At 47.7% G+C, this 20318-nt stretch overlaps 1 protein-coding gene across 1 annotated transcript; it reads right to left on the bottom strand.

Annotated features, from left to right (window-relative positions):
- Positions 1-4410: 4410 nt before the first annotated feature.
- stk17al (serine/threonine kinase 17a like) lies at positions 4411-19090 on the bottom strand (the record flags this gene model as incomplete). The annotated part of the gene is made up of 7 exons (XM_084448809.1): positions 4411-4690; positions 5410-5589; positions 7282-7330; positions 7451-7577; positions 8467-8611; positions 14403-14615; positions 18981-19090. The coding sequence occupies 7 exons, from the start codon at positions 19088-19090 to the stop codon at positions 4411-4413; spliced, it is 1104 nt and encodes a 367-aa protein (XP_084304935.1).
- Positions 19091-20318: the final 1228 nt, after the last annotated feature.

The raw sequence follows: 20318 nt of genomic DNA, 5'->3' as shown, positions 1-20318 counted from the left end.
GACAAAACATCCCAGGGTCTCTCTCCCCTTTCTTTCCTTAAAAGCCCAACTAGGGACTAGAGTTGGAAACTAGCGAAAGCTATAATCTCTGTATGCAGAACATCAGTTGCATTTTGCGATGAAACTATGTAAATTTGCATTGTCCCTACTAGGCTACCATCCTTCTGCATCCACTTTGAAAGTAACATGTGAAAGTCTGCTCTGTCCCTCGTGACGCTAGAGGCCAAAGCTGGAATGTAACACTAGTTGACTATAATTTGTCAGAGACAATGAGAGAAGGAGGCGCAGACTAGATTCAGAGGGCAGACTGTTGAAAGACTAATTGGTTTGTCAGCGGACTGTCACGGGAGTATGCTGCTTAGGTATCGGATTCAATTTTGTTGTGATCTGAACACACTGCATAGTCAGCTCACACACACACACGCACACACACGCACACACACACACACACACACACACACACACACACACACACACACACACACACACACACACACACACGACATATGAAATGACGGAAAAGGCTCTGAAGGGCCCTGAAGGGGGGTTCATCGGGGGGGGGGCGGGGGGTCACTGGTGGCCGCGAGGCCTGCTTCTCCCCGGGGGGGGGCTTGTTCTCTGATCCCCCCTCTTAACTGCTCCGACATCGACGCGGTCGCGGCACGATGAAACATCTAATCAGGAACATAAGCGGAAAGGAATTTCTCCATTATGTAAGGTGTGAGGGAGCAGCTTGTAGCAACGCTGACAGACGTGGAGATCTTAGAGATATAGCGAGATTGAAGAAGACGGGAGAGAAAGTTAGAGATCGGCGGACAGACGTGACGGAGGAAGACAAGCAGAGGGAAGCGATGCAGAGAGAGAGAGGGAGAGGGGAGAGAGAGAAGCAGGCCTGTGGAACATTCTGTTCCTCATGTCAGTTACGGTGTCGGTTTCCTGAAGCCCACTGTGGCGTGATGCACGGCCAGGTGAGTGTGTGTTGAACGGCAGGTTTACACACACACTACACTATTTTGTATTTTATTTAACCTTTATTTAACCAGATAAAAAGCATTGAGATAAAATCTCTTTTACAATACTGACCTGGCCAAGAAGGCAGCAAAGTTTCACATAGAAAGACACAAGGACATATAAAATACAGAGAACAACACAACTAAATATACAAAAGGCGTAGACCACGTGGGAACTACTGAAGATGAAACAGCCTCCAGTGATGTCATGTCCGCGATATCTCTGTGCTTCATTTGCATTTAGCTCACATGTCACATTCAAACCTATCAAAATGACCCAGTACACCTTTGCTATAATTTGCGCAATGTTTGCCCTATTCAAACGAGGTCGCCGCATCCAAAATTACACTCAGACGTCAAACATAATCTAGCCTAGCCTACCTTTGGTTACATAATGGATGGTTTGGAGCTTCATCCAGAGACTTCTCTGCCTGAGTTTGTTTGTATGTTCTGAGTTTCTTCTCCTGGGTCCAGGATGCTGCAGAGGTGAGGGATCAAGGTGGGGAGGCTCTAGGTGCTGACAAGTCTGTTCTCTACGGAAGAGCATTAGGGCCAACAGCAGAGGTTTTTTTTTTTTTAAGCTTCTGAGTTTAAAGTCAGAAATTCTGACTTTTTTCTCAGAAGTCATTTCTGACTTTTTTCTCAGAAATTCCGAGTTTTTTTCTCAGAAATTCTGACTTTAATCTCAGAAATTCTGACTTTAATCTCAGAAATTCTGACTTTAATCTCAGAAGTTATTTCTGACTTTTTTCTCAGAAGTTATTTCTGACTTTAATCTCAGAAATTCTGACTTTAATCTCAGAAGTTATTTCTGACTTTAATCTCAGAAATTCTGATTTTTTTTCTCAGAAATTCTGACTTTAATGTCAGAAATTCTGACTTTAATCTCAGAAGTTATTTCAGACTTTTTTCTCAGAAATTCTGACTTTAAACTCAGAAGCTTAAAAAAATAAACTCAGTTGGCCCTAATGCTCTTCCGTAGTTCTCTGAGGCCTGATTGCGTTGGATAAAAACGCTCAACGGCTGGTTTTCAGCAGTAACAATTTTCACGCCTGGGTTTAGTGGACCACGTGGTGAGGGAGGGGAGGGGTGAGATGGACCGGTGTTCTGAGCTACAGTAGGCTATAGCTACACAGGCCCTGTATAGGACTCAGCCCAGAGATAACAGAACCTGTCCTTGGCTTGTTTTACATCCTTAACAGCTGTCTTTACATCAAAGTCACATGATGTAGTCCTGACACATAGTACACAATATGTGTGTGTGTTTGTTTGTGCGTTTATGGAGATTTTTGAGGTGAAAACAGCAATGGTGTGAAACCACTTCCCCTCCCACTTTAACAATCATGAGGTCGAAGAAGAAAAGGAATGAAGAACGGAAGTCGTAAAGTTTAAAAGTTTCTTAGCATTCCTCAGCTGAGCAGCAGGATGTTCCTGGGGGAGAGGGCCCCGTGCGCCGGGGGCCTCTGGAGCAGCCAGGCCCTGCAGGGGGTCCCCCTCTCCTCCCCGGTCCGAGAGGGGCTGGACCAGGCCCAAGCCCCCGCCACAGAGGAAGAGCACGTTAGCGCAAGAATTTAGACCAAGCTGCGCCATTGTTCAGCCGGACTCAAGTGTGTGAGACTCAGAGAGGAAGTTGAGTGTGTTTACTAAGAAGGAAAGCATTGCTGTAGACACTGGCATTTCCTGTGATGGGTGTCTGGATATTTCTGGAAGGTTGGTCAAAGTATTTTGTTTTCCTTAACCTACTGCTCAAACCCGTTTCCCCAAACGACCTACACTGAGATGAAAGACAGATTAACAGCACGGTACTTATAAACCGTAGGCTACTCTCATATATTAGGATGCTTGTTGCTCCAATTCTAAGGAATCACAGGTGAGGTCATTCATGAGTTTGATACAAAATTTACTTTTATTCTTTCTTTATTACATTTTGTGAGGCATTCCATCAACATTTATTAATTTTGAAGTAAAAGTCCAAATGGACAGAAGTGCAAACCTTCCTGAAATTCATTAGCAGAAAACATGAATGGAAGTCTTAAGTACAAAGTCCATGTAAAAGAAAAAGAGACAAACGATAATCTTTCAACATTCATACATTATGCATCACGAAACAATAGAAAAAATATCTTAGAGATTCATCTTTCACTAACACAAACATTTCAGTACTTTTTGAGAAGTATCTCTTACTTTATTAGCAATTTATCTATTCTTCTTCCCCTTATTATCTCAAGGCAAATATCACACATCCTATATGGCTTTGAGCAAAACCTCTCCCTTCGCTGGTCAGTTATTGAAGCTACTGTCAAACATCACAAAACTGAAATCACAAAACTGAAATCGTCATCAAATCCTAGACTCTCCCTCTTCTGAAAACACACGGTTTGTTACGTTGAAAGAGAGAAATCTATTGTGACACTGTGAATGACAAATTAATGACAATATTCAAATATGACTATGGGCAATTTGTGCAACTATAGCAAAAATATAAACAAGAAAAACATCAACAAAAGAGGTGTAGCCTAAAATGTAGCACGTTGAAGTGTGTGATGAATCGATGACAATAAAAGTGGATTGTGGCGATCTACATTTAAAATCATTCAACTCAACTGTGCTTAACATCTTAAAAAGACTTTGGTTTCTGACCGTTCATTTTGTGAAGTTATATGACAAAACAGAAAGTGCTCAAGATTGTCCTTAAACTCAAAAATCCTACAATATTCAGTAACATTTTGGGCATTGTGGTGGCTTTCTATATTACAGGAACTGAAGTGGTCGCACACAAACAACGCATAAATAACAAACATTTGACACTTCTAATTCCGGTGAGACATTTCCCCGTGTCCAGTCTTTCCTTAACGTCGGTCAGCAACCTCATCCTCGTCCTCCAAAGAACAATGGTCCTCCTGGGAGGGCTGGAGGGGTCAGGGGTCAGCCTGTCACTAAAGCAAAGTGGTTCTGCTGTGAGCCTCACTCCGACTGAAGTCATATCCTCTCGAGGCCTCCTCCTGAAGTCTCGTCCTCGTTCCGATGTCCGCCCTCGTGGAGCGGGAACCAGAGCTGAGGTGAGGGCCGAGGTGAGGAACCCCCACGCTGGGAGGAAGCAGGAGGTCATTCAACCCTCTCTCCACACATATAGTACAATGCCCTGGTCACACCTGTGTGTCTCCTCAGTCAAATGGACATCACCCGTCACAGGGTCACATTCATCACGCGCACACGTTTACAGACGGTCAGCTCGCAGACAGCACACACCCATCACAGCTGCAGCAGCATCATGCATACAGTCACACAGACAGAGCCATAGCAGGGCCCGGCGTCGAACTGGACCGGGCCACGCTGACGCTCCCGGGCCGCGCTGGCGCCGGCACATCGTTCAGTCACTGGACTGGCGGCGGTCCGGCGGTCAGCAGATGAGCCCCTGCGGGATCTCGGGTCGCGTGGGGAAGGGGGGGTCTTTGAAGGAGAAGGCGTCGCGGCCCGCCTTGAGCTCACCCTGGCCGGGGAACGTGAGGTACGAGTTCCTGGGATCCAGCTCCGGGGAGGGGGCGGGGCTCTCCGGCTCGGACTCCGATTGGCTGGTCTCGTCCAGGGAGGACATGGCACTGGCGTGGAGGTGGGGGTGAGGGTGGGAGGGGCCGTTCAGCCAGGGATGACCAAGACACTCCTCTGCAGCCGCTCTTTTCCTGTTGACACAAACAAACAAACAAACAAACAGAGAGGATTAGCGGAGGTTCAAGATCCCAAAACTCTCTCCAGCCCCTCCACACCCTCCCACCCCTCCCCATGCAGACACCACTACTCTTGCCAACATTCGGAAAACCACGAGGGGACTGCTTCTTCCCGAGTTTTCCAGATTACTCACTCACACAGGAATCTTTCCACTTTTTCCTTTTTATTTCACTTTTTATTTCTTTTACACTGCCAATAATCTTTTTGCAATGAAACTATATCGTCCGGAGATTATTGAGCTGGATCACAGTGGGAGGGTTTTGCTGGTTTTCATTGAGACGTTCTGGTGACCAACCAAGGCGTCTTGTGCTGGAGCATTTGATCAGATCATGACAGGGATGATTTAAAATCGCCAAGAAGACTGCTGTGTTAAAAGATGGTTGAAAGCCATCAGGAAGAGAGTGGGTCAGGTTCAACATGTAGTTTGTACTCCTACAGTATATCCAAAGAATTTCCCCATTCATGAACATGATGTGTAAAGGGATCCTTTTACAAGGGTCTGTGTTTTATAAATGTTGCCATATGTTACCACACATATTGGGGAACTTCTATGCAAGATATGCTGCAAGCTTTGGTCTGATTCACTTCCTGTATCACATCCGTTGCGTATGAACGCCGTACCGGAGAACAGTCGTGTGTCAAGCTAGCGGCGTTTCTCCAGGTGGAACCTCACCTGGGGTTCTTGATGAGGAGGGACTTGATGAAGTCGACGGCGAGGGACGACACGTCCCCGAACGCGTCCTGGGAGTAGTCAACGTTGACCTGGGAGATGTTGAGGAACGTCTCCTGCTTGCCGTCTCCCAGGAAGGGCGACTCTCCGGTCAGCATGACGTACGTCAGCACCCCGATACTCCTGAGAAGAGGAGGAGGAGGAGGAGGAGGAAGGAGGCGCACTTTCAGCATGACTGGACGATTTCATTTTCTGGAAGTTTTCCTCAACACAACCACCCTTAACACTCTCTTGCCGTTCAGTCAGGCTTTATTTAGTTGGTTCTTTCTGTCTTTCTATCTTTACTCAACTGTCTACAACTTTACGCCACAGAGTACGAAAGAGAAGCCTCTCCAGATGTTTATCAAACAGACTCATGTCAAACACGTCGGCTACTTGTGACCAAGTCTTTAAGAATGAATCAGAAGATGCATTTACACGCACACTTTTTTACAGTCTGATTGAATTCAATCCGGTTGAAGATTTCAGGGCGACTGTTTACATGGGAGGTGATCTAATACGCTGTTTACATGGGAGGTGATCTAATACACTGTTTACATGGGAGGTGATCTAATACACTGTTTACATGGGAGGTGATCTAATACGCTGTTTACATGGGAGGTGATCTAATACGCTGTTTACATGGGAGGTGATCTAATACACTGTTTACATGGGAGGTGATCTAATACACTGTTTACATGGGAAGTGATCTAATACACTGTTTACATTGGAGGTGATCTAATACGCTGTTTACATGGGAGGTGATCTAATACGCTGTTTACATGGGAGGTGATCTAATACACTGTTTACATGGGAGGTGATCTAATACGCTGTTTACATGGGAGGTGATCTAATACGCTGTTTACATGGGAGGTGATCTAATACGCTGTTTACATGGGAGGTGATCTAATACGCTGTTTACATGGGAGGTGATCTAATACACTGTTTACATGGGAGGTGATCTAATACGCTGTTTACATGGGAGGTGATCTAATACACTGTTTACATGGGAGGTGATCTAATACGCTGTTTACATGGGAGGTGATCTAATACGCTGTTTACATGGGAGGTGATCTAATACGCTGTTTACATGGGAGGTGATCTAATACGCTGTTTACATGGGAGGTGATCTAATACGCTGTTTACATGGGAGGTGATCTAATAGGCTGTTTACATGGGAGGTGATCTAATACGCTGTTTACATGGGAGGTGATCTAATAGGCTGTGGGGTTTATCTGAGCCAACACATGTAATCAGAAAAGCTGTGTGCATGCAGGCAGGAGTGAGTGAGTTACCATGGTTACGGAAACTCAAGTCAAAGCTTGGCTAACGGATATCCATCGTCGGTCTGTGATCGCGGTGCTCTTAACGAAGCAACGGCTTGATAACTGATTCTCCTACTGGACGCTTTGTGGTCGTTATTCCTTATTTTCCTGCCGTCTAGGTGTCCAATAATGTTCAGTTCTGTGTTTGGATTAAAAACAAACTCTCAGCTGTGGTCCAGTTTTGCTTGGAAGCAATTAGCCCACCATAGACGTACGCCCCCTTTGACAGAGAGCATGCGCAGAAAGAACCCAGCCAGAGAGGAATCCGTTTCATCGTTTACATACTTGATCGGTTTATGAAAAGGTTTAACTAACCGTCCTCAACCGATTTACATTTCAATAGTTTTGGGCCTGTTTATTCAGATTGAGGTGTTTATATGGAGCATTTTTATTTGGTTTGGGTTTTTAAACCTGTTTTAATCGGATTATTAAACTCCATATAAACCCCATAGACGCATCCTCACTTAGACACAGACCCAGTAAACAGGTTGTCCCGTTAGCGGACACTCACCACATGTCTGTAGCTGTGCTGATGGGTTCATAGTTCAGGATCTCTGGAGCTGGAACAGACAGACACAGCCCTAGTTAGTCCAGCTCAACACCTCGCAGCAACGCCATTAGGACAGGGGTGATCGTCCGCTGATAGACGGAGACAGGAAGCAGGTACGGACGCTACTCACCCACGTACTCCGGCGTGCCCAGGATCTCCCGGACCTCCGTGGCGCTGTCCATGTTCCTGGACAGGCCAAAGTCCACGATGCGGATGTCCCCCAGCGGCCTGGCGCTGGTCAGTAGGACGTTCTGGGGCTGGGGGACGGAGACACACGACAGACATGAGACTGAATCACACACACACAGCGGGTAAACACCGTTAATATGACCAGTATTGACCACTCATCAAGACAAGGCGCCCACCCAAGGTCCTGAATGAGCCAAGCTCATAGACTCAGGCACTGATGGATTTGTTTTGGTTGGATAAATCTCACTTCTGGCTATCCTCCTGAGAATCTAATCCGATTGGATACTTCTGATGGCCCAACCCCCGGTGTGACTTCCTGTAGCCCCTCACATTGTTGCCCGGAGGCTTGCGGCTTTAACTCCCGGAAGAGATTTAATTCTATCAAACGACAGGGAGGAAGAGAGACTAGTCACATCCAATCTGTGGCCCCTCCTCCTCAAACACCATCTCAGGAGAAACTTCCTTCATATCGTGTCAAAACACGCGTTCCAAGAGCCGACACTCCAAAAGAGCTTTCTTCATCATTACCACCAATAAAAGCTGAGGGGTTTGATGTTCTTGATGTTGCCGGGCAGACGGACGGACGGGGGACCAATAAGAACACTTTGCTTTTGTTCTGGGCCGTCGTGTTACGCAACGCGCCTTAGTGAAATCCTGTAAATTGCTCGGAGGGAAACCAGACACTGACAGGATTCATTTGCTAGAGTGGGGGGGGACTCGCACTGGGACGAAACCCAGCCTCTTAAGAAAAACACTTGTCACTCCGAGACTCACAAAAGCACAGTAACTCTCATGGCCTTTATTGGCCAGAAACGTCCCTTAAACCCGTCTGGATCTGGATGGTTATTATTAGTCCACGACGTTATTGGGGCCCTGTTTGCGTAAGCGATGTCTCTCCAGACGTATTAGGTAACAGTCTGGCGCTCCCGGGGGGTCCTACAGGGAGGCGCTACTGACCTTCAGGTCCAAGTGGACCACGTTGTTGCGGTGCAGAAACGCCACGCCCATCAGGATCTGCCTCACAAGCCTGATGACATCATTCTCGGTGAAGGCCTCGTCGTCGTCGGCAACACACTGGTTGAAGATCTCCCCACCGGCAGCGCTGTGGAGAAGACATTTAGAAAAAGAAGAGAGTTTAGAACCCTCACAGAGTTAAGAACCCTCACAGAGTTTAGAACCCTCACAGAGAGTTTAGAACCCTCACAGAGTTAAGAACCCTCACAGAGTTTAGAACCCTCACAGAGTTTAGAACCCTCACAGAGTTAAGAACCCTCACAGAGTTAAGAACCCTCACAGAGAGTTTAGAACCCACAGAGAGTTTATAACCCTCAGAGAGTTTAGAACCCTCACAGGGTTTAGAACCCTCACAGAGAGTTTAGAACCCTCACAGAGAGTTTAGAACCCACAGATAGTTTAGAACCCTCACAGAGAGTTTAGAACCCTCACAGAGAGTTTAGAACCCTCACAGAGAGTTTAGAACCTCCACAGAGAGTTAAGAACCCACACAGAGAGTTTAGAACCCACACAGAGTTAAGAACTCCCACAGAGAGTTTAGAACCCTCACAGAGAGTTTAGAACCCACACAGTTAGAACCAGGACTAGAGCATTCTTATAAAACCCTCACAGCTACTGTAGGAGAGTTTAGAACTCTCACAGAGAGTTTAGAACCCTGACAGAGAGTTTAGAACCCACATAGTTAGAACCAGGACTAGAGCATTCTTATAAGAACCAGGACAAGGACTATACTTTTATACTGTAGGTTCTCTCATGTTATTCTGAAGTCGAATTGTGGGATTCTGGCTCATAATTGTTATAATGACAAAATGTCTCAATAAACATGACAATGATGTTAGCATAATCCAACAAACAAAAGTCAACCCCCTCCTCGTTCCAGCTTCTTTGGAATTATGTAATAATCCTGACAACTGTACCCCTGGGTTTGGGAACAGGGTCTGTGCACACCCACAAGCATGTGACTCCTGTTCCCCCCATAAACCCGGGACAGCACCCGGTACCTCCCCTCTCCTAGTCTCTCCTTGACCTCCACTTTATGGCTGCAGATACGTGGACTCATATCGGTCTGTCCAACCCGGATAAGACACGTTCCAGATCAGATAACTGACTCCAGGTCAGAGTGTCACATCTATCAATCGCACCAGAGATGACGCCACAGAGATATGGCAGAACAGTAAAATTAGACAGAAAACCCCCAACTCGCGTTACTCCACCAAGGTCGGGGATTAAAATTCTTAGGGATTAAAAAGAGATTGTGCTTTTTTTTTTTTTTGGAGGGGGGGGGGGGGGGGGTACACTTTTGAAATAGGAGGGCTGATTATTAAATGAACGGTGACGATTTATTCAACTATCTGACTGCTGGCTGCTGCGTTGTTATTCTTTTCTAACAATGAGAGGAGACGCAGGAACGTGCCTGACTGTGTTGGATACTCCTCCGCCAGATCAAACGCCCGGGGCGGACAGTTGCCCCAAAAACAAGATCCATATGTGGGGGATTTAGTCTGCGTGCACGAGCGTGCGCACGCACACATGCTTTCTATCTACCCTGGAGATCTGTGACCAGGTCCTGGGCATGTTTGTTACATAACTCAGCCCCCTTCTCTCCCCCCCCCCAACCAATCCCCCCTCAACCTTGCACTCTTGCACCCTTTACCGTCCTCAGCTGTGAAAAGAGGAGTTGTGTTTTTCTGGATTTCTCTGGTTAGCCGTCGCTGGGCCGTATAATCTACGCTTGGAGCGCCAACGCTTCGTGCTGACTTGCTACGCACCCGCACTTGTTGCAACAAACAGTTCCACCTGGAGAAGCGTCCTCAGAGACGTGCTGCGAGGCGCTAGAGAAAAGTGGCAGTTGTGGGACGCTGAGCAGGGGGAGGAGACGAGAGACGTGCGGTATGAAGCATGGCTTTCATTACCAATGTTGAAAACTCTACGACAGGACAAACAAAACTAGCCGTGTTTAGGATTTACGCGTGTCGGGGCTTAATTTGATTCAATTACGCTAAAATCAATCAATACGTCCAATGGTCCCACCAACACGTTCCTCCCCGTATGTTGGGACAATTAAATAAACAGAGGGGCAGAAATTAAGACGCTTTAAATACTTTATTGAACCCTCATCAGGAAGCTAGACATGGCGTTTCCTTATAATAAGAGCCATCTTGTGTAAACTCAAGAGTAAAACCATTTGGAAAGCACTTTGGAAAGATGTGATACTTCCCTCTGGTGTTTGCTTAGTCTGCTCTCCTCTCTCATTCCCGGTGAACTGGTGCTCTCAGTAAGCAGAGGTGCTGAGTGAAATGGAATGTTTCCTCTCCACCTCAGACATAAACGATCGGTCCAGTCACATGAAAGACTCTCGCAGCAGCCAACAAAACAGAGAGGCTAAAGAGCTACTCCAAAACGAGAGCTGAAGACAGATGATCCAGCAGGTCTCAGGTGTGTGTGTGTGTGTGTGTGTGTCTCAATGAGTGGACGTTTGCGTGTGTGTGTGTGTGTGTGTGCCTAGCATCATACATTTAAACCTTACTCTAAGAATATCCATTAGATTGGTCTTTGGCCAACAAGAGTTCTATGCCCACAAACTGGGCAGCCATTGACGTCACCTTAAAGCCAACATCTAACCACTCAAAGGGCCTGTTCATGTGGCCTGACAACTCCCATGTTGCTAATATCTACACTGGGCCATGCTGTGATAACACAATGAACTGACTGTGTAAACCATAAAGCATTTGTTAATACCAGCAATAAACATTGATCAAACAACCGCCATTACAGAATAGCTTCTTTCTAAGTGGAATGCAACTTCAGTCAAACCTCATCCTAAAAACATATTATAAAGCTCCTAAAAAAAGTTCCTTTGGGAAAAAACACTTTATTCTTGACTTGAAGAAACTGAAGACTGTACTTTTTTTTTTATTGGTGAATACATTTATGCCAACTTTTGTTGGTTGGATTTTTACTGCCGTTTACGGTACCAACCAAGTAACAGCAGATGCTAAGAGTCACCAGAACAACAAAGTGAGAAAGGTAAAAAATGACGTGGATTGGAGGCGACCGTTTAATGGGTTACATGGGGCGTGTGGTAATCCCCCTACTAAAGAGGTCCGATAACGCTGGACTTCAGAGGATGAAAGCCAAATTTAAAAGGGGATGTGAGAGCAAAACAAGTCTTCAATCTTTTCCACTAGAGAGGGCTGAAAAACAGATCTTACTCCCAGCAGCGTTAGAAGAAAAACAAGCAGAGAAATGGTCCCATCAGCACCGAGAGATCAAACTACAGACTTCAACTGATCCATTTTTATAAACAGACCCTGGCTGCTCTATGGTTTTGATTGGCTTAGAGAGCCCTGTTGGTTTGGCTGCGATTCTCCAGCGGATTTGCGAGCCCCATCGCTGGTTGGGATTTGGAGTTTCTTATCGGAGGTTTGTTGTGAGTTTACACCAAGGGGTCATGGGTTCAACACACTCCGAGGGGGAAAACACTTTGTTGTCAAAATAGTTCGACCTTGCCTGACGGAAAGTACTATACTGGCCAGCAAGAATGTGATGAAAGACGTGTAGAAGAAATGTCGAGCCACAAACGGTGACCTCAGGTTCAACTTGATGTCCATCTCCCTTTTCATACATTGAAAAACAAACGTAAACAGTGGCATTGGTCCACAGGGACAAGTCACTAATATGAGTCTCCGGTTAGTTCAGTGTAAAATAACCTGCAATAGTGCATATGCTGACTGTATCGTTGTAAACGCTTCATCTGACATAGATCAGGCTTCTGGGAAGAGAGGCAGATTGGCGGGGCCCCAGATGGGGCCCCAACCGTGGCAGGGGCATTTCTGATGACGTGGACAGAATGAGTCGAGATGTAGATGATGATGATGATGATGCAGGTTCATTTCCCATTAAATAGGCCGGGCCCTTTCAGACCAGTCATTATGTGGGGGAGTTTACGTGGTCTTGGGCGCGCGCCGGCTGGATATGAGCTTTCGGAGAAGACGAGGACCCAGCTTGTGTTTCTCCTGCGCTAGCGGAGGATGCGGTTGCGGCTCAGCGCGGGCGCATGCTCGCATGTGTGCTGCGCGCCGCTGTGCTACTTTTAGGAGTCTGGCTCTCTGCTCGCATGCAAACCCACAGGAAATGGAAAATGATTTTCTCTGGGTTGCAGCGTATCTAGCTCGCGCTGAGGTCAGAGAGCTAGATGCGGCTCTTTAACTGCCAGAAAGCCTCACACTTACACTCACTACGACGGGGACCTTTAAACGCGTCTACCGCACGGTATAACAGATAAAACATCTCTTCATCCGCTTCCAACACAACGTCGAAAAGCTCCAAGCCGAAAACATAGGGTGCTCTCTCTTTTGCACGATCGACAAATATTCACGGCGAATCCCATTGGACCAGAGCAAGTGCAGAACTGTGGCTCAACCCCCTGCTGGGGTTTCCCCAGTGAGCATGCAGGGGTGGTGAACTGGTGGCTCTGCTTCCTCTTTCACACTTCGGTCAAAGGTCAAATGCAGACCCCCCCCCCCCCCCCTCTTCCGCATAGAGACCCCTTTGTTGTGCGGCGGCATTCCATGTCTGGGCTGGTCTGGGCGTGGAGAGGGGGGGTGTGTGTGGGAGGTTTACGAGCAGGGTCACAGAAGGACATGGTCGTAGAGTAATTGCCTGGTGTTGTGCGTCTGGGTGGGGGCGGTGGGGGTAATTAGGACGCTAGTGATTCTCTTAGCTGCTAATGACAGCCCTCATTATCAGAGTGTCCGTGAGGGACGGCGGTGTCTAGTGTGTGTGTGTGTGTGTGTGGGTGGGGGCAGTCACATCAGGACTCCAGACACAACTCTGCCACCCTGACCACCCAATGACCAGGATGTGGATGCAGCTCAACAGTTAGTGTGCATCTACATTATGTTTAAGCACCGCAGGACTGATGCACAAACCAGCAGTTCTATCAATACCCTCTACGATCCTCTAAACTGATGAATCCACATCATTTCAATGTTCACACAGTGGCTGTGAAGTCATTTACTGACACAGTCCCTGAATTGGGTCACAGCCTGTGACAGCTCATCTAAGGTAGAAGGTTATCTGACTAGAACGAGTGAGGTTGAGGCTAAAATCAGCTTGATCTGCAACAAAGAGAAGAGAGAAGTTCCATATAAGGATGCAAATTTAAGCAGATGTGTGTGTGTGTGTGTGTGTGTGTGTGTGTGTGTGTGTGTGTGTGTGTGAGCGCGGATGCACGTGTTCAGCTGTTATTGAGGTGAGAAAGTCTCTATCTTCCGCAGAGAGCGTGCAACAGGAAGCCAACGTGTGAAGGTTCGACCAGAAAGATGTAATCTGGCTGCCGTTTCTCAAAAATGCCAAAGCTGCCATTTCTCAAACGTTGTTGTCAGTCAGTCCAGTCAGCATCCGGTCTACGCAAGATCATGCGTCACCATCGTGCATTAAACAGAATCCGCTGAGCTAGAGGGTTCTCGGAGAGAACAAGTTAAATCGAAACCTTTGAAAGAACACAGAGGAAAACCTGCAGAGATGGAAAGTTCTCACTAAACGGTGTTTAAAGGTTCCCCCCCTCTCTTATTAAGAACCTTATCATTTCATCCCATTTTCCTGGCAACGCTGCGTTGGAGCATCGAGTAGAAAGGTCTTCTAGATTACCATCACTGACGTTTACTCCCATCACAGGGTTGGGGAATGAGTGTGTGTGTGTGTGTGTGTGTGTGCGTGTGTGTGTGTGAGAGAGAGAGAGAGAGAGAGAGTGTGTGTGTGTGTGTGTTCCCTCCTCTCTCCCTTCTCTACGGGCGATGGCCATCCCATAATGCTTTGTGCACTGAAGAGCTTTCACAGAGTTCTGGCCTGGTCCCGGTGTGTTTGGGTGGACTTACCACTCCAGGACCAGGATGATCTCGGAGCCGGTCTCGTACACCTCGTGCAGCGCCGCCACGTAGGGGCTGGCCATGGCCGACTCCAGGACGGCGATCTCGTTCACGATGTCCTTGCGGCAGTCCTCGCCTTTGCGGCGCTTCCGCAGGAACTTGGCGGCATGCTCCTTCCCCGTCGTCTTCTCAACGCACTTCTTCACCACGGCGAATTTTCCCCTAGGGACAAGATGGAGGGCGGGACAAGAGAACATCAACTCACTGAACAGCATTGAGCATTGTTTAGTCATATTCTCTTAAAAAAAACACTTTGCTTTTAGTGTAAAGGGGCACAATACTGGCCTCTTAAAGCCGTCCGGATCACGGTATCGCTCCACGGATCAGTCTGGCAAACACTAAAGGCGAATTCGTACATGCGAGAGGCGGTGCCGATGGGTGCCGATCAAAATGATTGGCAGGTGATCGGATCAACCCAGTTGCAGCTGGAGTGTGAAGACTCAACCTATTTTAAGCCTTGAATTCAGTTATGTTATTTCAATTAAGATATGCTCACCAGTTCTGAGTTCTGCTTTGCAGCGTTCTACACCAACCTCCTCAGGCATCGCCACATTTATTTTTTCATTTTATTGTATTTTTTATTTATTTATTTTCTTCTAAACTGGACGCTGATTTGACAGGCAAAGTTTTGGTCACATATTTCCCTGAACCATTGCCAGACTGAACCATGGAGAGGAGCAGAATATGAGATGGGAATGGTCTGATGCTAGAACAATACCACAACCGTACCAACAGGGGGCGATGTGCATAGTGAGACATAGATTACAGTGTGTGGGATGGGCAGAGTAGACCACTGGGAGACCACTGAGGAACTGAGGTGTCGAACACTTCCGAGAAACGATAGGGATGAATGTGGCCTGATGGTTTGAATGAGGGAACCACAGCAGCGTCAATGCTTCACTATCAAACTCCCTTTTATATCACTCAGCTGTCTGGAGAATTATCTTTGTCCTAACAAACAGCAGATAAGGCACGGGTGTCATTGCATCACTCGTCAGTATCGCTCCCACACTCGAGAGAGAGAGAGAGAGAGAGAGAGAGAGAGAGAGAGAGAGATAGAATCAGTTCACACATGGCACGGGGGGGGGGGGGGGGGGGGTGACAAGATGAATGTGTCTCTATGGGCCGGGTGTCTACACAGAGGTCTGGCCGCCACATCTTCCACAGGTGATCCACAGGTCCATGGAGCAGACCCTGCCCCCCAAAATAAATTAAAGCGGAAAAAAAAGGAAAAACAACTAGCATTGCGCAGAAGACCATCTGGGAGTTCAGCTGGATTCCACTCGCTGTCGAGCGTTGATGGATTCCGCAGAGGTGTGGCAGGTCAGACACGGGACCGGGCAGGAAATCCGATGTGTAGAGAATCGCTCCTCTGTGTCCTGGTCCTCTCCCAACAGCACCCAGCCTTCCCGGGCCGATAAAGGAGCCTTGTCTGTCTCCCATTCTTCCAGCTGACAGCGGTGGAGGACAAATGGAATTCCCCAACGCCTCCTCCACCCGGACCTCTGGTGAGACCTCGCCTCTCCCCGGACAGCCGCACAAAGGGCCGCACAGGCCGGCCGGCAAACAGGGAAGCCCCCTCTGGCCCCCCCGGGACCACCCACCTTACCGGGGGCTGAACGGGGCTGGCAGGGGGTCGGGTCACGGAGGCTGCAGCCAGAATGGAGCCCTCCCAACCCCCTGACCAACCTCGAAGAAGGACCGTAACACCTCGCTAACAAAACAACCGGGCAACCCCGTTTACAAATCTCAACCTCCCTTCAACTGACAACAGCCGCTGCGACACAATTTGACAATGACACTGACACTGCTTAGGAGGCAGTACCTCAACAGCCATTTGGGGCCAGTGTAAGTCATTCAGGGGGGGTCAGGGGGGTCAGCACAGGTAGATACACCGTAGCTTCCCTTTGGTTCTGCTGTTTGAAAGCAGGGTCCGTGCAGGGGACAGTCTGAATAAAACAGCTTTTTTTCTCAAGTCCCATCAACGAGGGCGCCGGTCATTTTCCCACAAAGCTTTGCTCCAGCCGGGGCAGCTCTGAGGCTCGCAGGTCGGGGGGCCGGTCTTCTCACGTTCTTTACGTGGTTCTCGTGGTTCTTTACTGGTTCTCTCACCAGGTCTCGGCCTCATGTTAAGGCTCTAAATGTGAGGGGAGAACCAGTCAAAGCCGTTCTTCTTCAATGAGCTATTTGCCAAGTTCAGAGCTGTGAATTCTGAGCTGGGATCGGCAGATGGAGCCATGGTGAACACCAGGCCCAGGCCATGGGGACGAGCACCAGGAGGACTTTTAACACGGTGACGACCAGGTCACTAAACGTGTCCAACATTACCTTACCGAGTTTACACCCTGTCTCACCAAGAGTAGCGACACATGAGACAGGAGTGCGGGTGGACATGACATTTGCATTTAACAGGAAGCTAGTTGTGGCAGAGCCGATCACACCAGGTTCGAGAGGGCCATCTGTCATCCTGTGCGAATTCTCTACAACAGAAAAGATGATGATGCAGATCAGACAGGCAGCCTGGTTTACGGGTTGAGATAGAGCGTGTGCGGTCCACGGGCCCAGACGGTGGCGAAGGCGATAATCTAATTAAGAAATTTGGTTTCCTGTGAAGGCTGCGTATTAGTTCCTGTCAGTGACGGAGGAGTGACAGGAATTGAGTCACTTCTCTCTCTGTCACACACACACAAGCGCACACACACGCGCGCGCGCGCACACACACACACACACACACACACACACACACACACACACACACACACACACACACACACACACACACACACACACACACACACACACACACACACACACACACACACACACACACAGGTTTACTTGACCTCTTTGATTGTACCCTGGTCTTTTCTATTCAATGTCATTCCCCTCATCTCACAACTAGTCTAAAGTGTACAGACTGCTCTATCTTATCAAATGTACTGATGGACTGGGTTTTTGCTGGCAGGGTGAGGGCATATTTGGAAGCTATCAGGTCTTATTGAGGAAATGAGCTTGATTGGAGGGATGTGGACTACAGGAGAGTCTGTGTGTGTGTGGGGGGGGGGGGTACATCCTTCTTCCTACTGTATACGGGCTGTCGAATCTTGACAAGCTGCTCTCTTGGCATCAAGCATAACTGACATTCCTGCACTTAATGGGATTTACGAGGCCTGATCTCAGGATGTTGGGGGAGTGAGGTAGGGGGGAGGAGGGGGTGGGGGGGGTCAGAGAAAGCCCCCAGGTCCTGGCTTGAGGCCCAGGATGTCCCATGGTGTCTGACTAGGAAAATAGCTGCTACCAATTGGCTACATGCTCTCTCTCTCTCTCTGTTTCTCTCTGCCCCTTCAATACAGAAAACCAAACTACAGGTCCATGTAGTAAGGCCTGGGGCATGTTGTACCACCACATCACCTCCTAGGGGATGCAAATTCAGTCAGGGGATGCATATTCAGTCAGGGGATGCATATTCAGTCAGGGGATGCATATTCAGTCAGTAGCATGAGTTGACGTTGCAGGACAAGTCCGTCGCTACCTCAATGTGTATTACGTCTGCGGAGGTGGGGAGTGTGCCCAGAAGTTTTAACAACTGTGAAATGACCAGTCAACACCCCGGGAATTCAAATGCATTGTGGGTCACACTCAGGCCTGACCAGGGAGGCAGGGGGGACTGAATTGGGAGACACACCGTAGCCACACTCTGGCCACTGGAACACCAGAGAAAAATAAAAAGCTTTCTTTCCTGTCTTGAGGCCACAGATTTCTTGATGATGGATATACAGTATTAGGGTGGAGAAAGGGGGGGGGGCAGAAGGAAGGAAGGAGAGAAGGGAACTACTGGAATGCAGTGAATGGCACATAAGGTCAGAGCATATTCCATGCTAGTCATGCTAGTCACTAGAAACAAATGAGGACTGGAGGATGAACATGGACAGGAGATGAGGGTTTGTCTGAAAAAGGCTGAGGTCTTTTTTCTTCTTTTTTTTTTTTTACCGCACAGGACACAGAATAAAAATGTAGCCACATTTTAGGGACAACAGAGCGGAGCTGCTATGAGAGACAACGGTTCATGTGAAATTAGTGACATTTCCTGTAGGTTTTTCGGAACAGTAAGGACAACCACAAAATACTGTCAGATACTGCAACTGTGCACTGTTCAATCCCAAACCTGTCCTCAAGGTCGCGCAGGTGTGATCACCTAGTGGGGCCAACATTTGGAGCTAATTTGATTAATCCGACACAATCTATCATAGAGAAGTCAAATTACAGGAGACTAATTTCTTAATCTTTCAGGTAAAAACAAACTCGGCTAGTCTATAAAATTCGCAAAAAGCAGTGGAAGATCTCGCATCCCCCAGTGCGTTTCCATGGCAGTACCAGCCCCGCGCATCTGATAAATGTTCAATTAACCTCAAACTGTAAACTCTCGCACGTGCACAACGTTTCTATTGTCATTAAATAGCCAGCGTGGGAGAAACCATGCATCGCACATTTTCAACGTTCACAACCTTTTGAAAAGTTCATGCTTACCTGCCCAATTCTTTGCCAAGCAGCTCATAATTGCTCGTAAAAGGGTCTGTCCTTATTCTCGTGTGGATTTTTGTCACCATCCCGTTCTTGTTCATTGTTGGTTCTGGCATTGCAATCCTCTTTAAATTAATTAACTTATTATTTGAACTATATATGATGAAAGTTCAAGACGCTCTTCTGTAAGACCCTCAAGTTAATTGCATGATAAAAAATAAAAAAAATAGCCTAATAAAATCTAGGACAAAATAGAAGCACAAATTGCTTGAAGGCAAAATGTATAAAGTGCTCAATTCAGGCGATAATATCACGGATGGTGGCTGACAAGAATGCAAATGCATGTAAGCGGCTACTCGCGCATAGACGTGGAATGTTGGTTTGTGCGCGACTAGAGGTTCCTGACAATAAACTACTCAATAGGCCAGCCCCTTTCTATGATGCCGCGTCCTGAAAGCCAATAGTAAGTATGTGACGCTAAAAGGGGAGGGTTTAAAGCTATGCGGATGTTGACCTAGTTTAATATGATGTTGACATATACAGTACCCTGAATGCTTTGCCTATATGCAAATGCAAATACAATACGGCATCTGCTGCTGTAAGATATATAGCCTCATTTGCACTGTCTAAATGTTCAGGTTTGGCACACTTCTCCTCTCTCTCTCTCTCTCTCTCTCTCTCTCTCTCTCTCTCTCTCTCTCTCTCTCTCTCTCTCTCTCTCCCCCTCTCTCTCTCTCTCTCTCTCTCTCTCTCTGTCTCTCTCTATCCGAGTATCATGTGTATGATGGTGATATGGGTAGCCTATGCTGTAGGGCCGTCTTAGTTGTACCTGGTAAGGCATGCCTGTCTCACACACTCTTCAATCATGGATGTCAGGCTAGACTACCGGTCACGGTAGGAACCTAGCATCTTGTTCAGTGGAGACAGAGGTTCAATTAACATGAAGTTACAGGATCGGTCATGTCCTGAGATATCACTGCCCGCAGAAACACTGAGGATGAAAATAACTTCATAAAATTGGGTCGGTCGTGGTTATGGGTTCCCACTTTGCCTTTGTTGTTTAATCACGATTAAATTGCCGTCTAAATTTAGAGAGAGGCAGCCTCTGCCAGGCGAGCCACAGGCGCAGATGAAAATGACAAATTGGAGAGAAGTAGGCATGGCGGCAATCCAGGCGGCTCGTTAAGTAATTGGTGTTCATGACCTGCAGAGTTGGCCCCCGTGTGCGCCTGCACCCTGGGAAATGTGTCACGTGGGCACCGGGGCCCTGCTGAGGTCACGGCTGCGTCTGGTGGAGGTGGGACCCGGGACCACGGGGCCGGGGAGGCCCCCAGACAAACACAG

This window comes from Borostomias antarcticus (assembly GCF_949987555.1).
Source record: "Borostomias antarcticus genome assembly, chromosome: 14".
NCBI lineage: Eukaryota > Metazoa > Chordata > Actinopteri > Stomiiformes > Stomiidae > Borostomias > Borostomias antarcticus.
The sequence above is the reverse complement of the archived record's forward strand: the minus strand, read 5'-3'. Positions and strand labels throughout refer to the sequence as shown.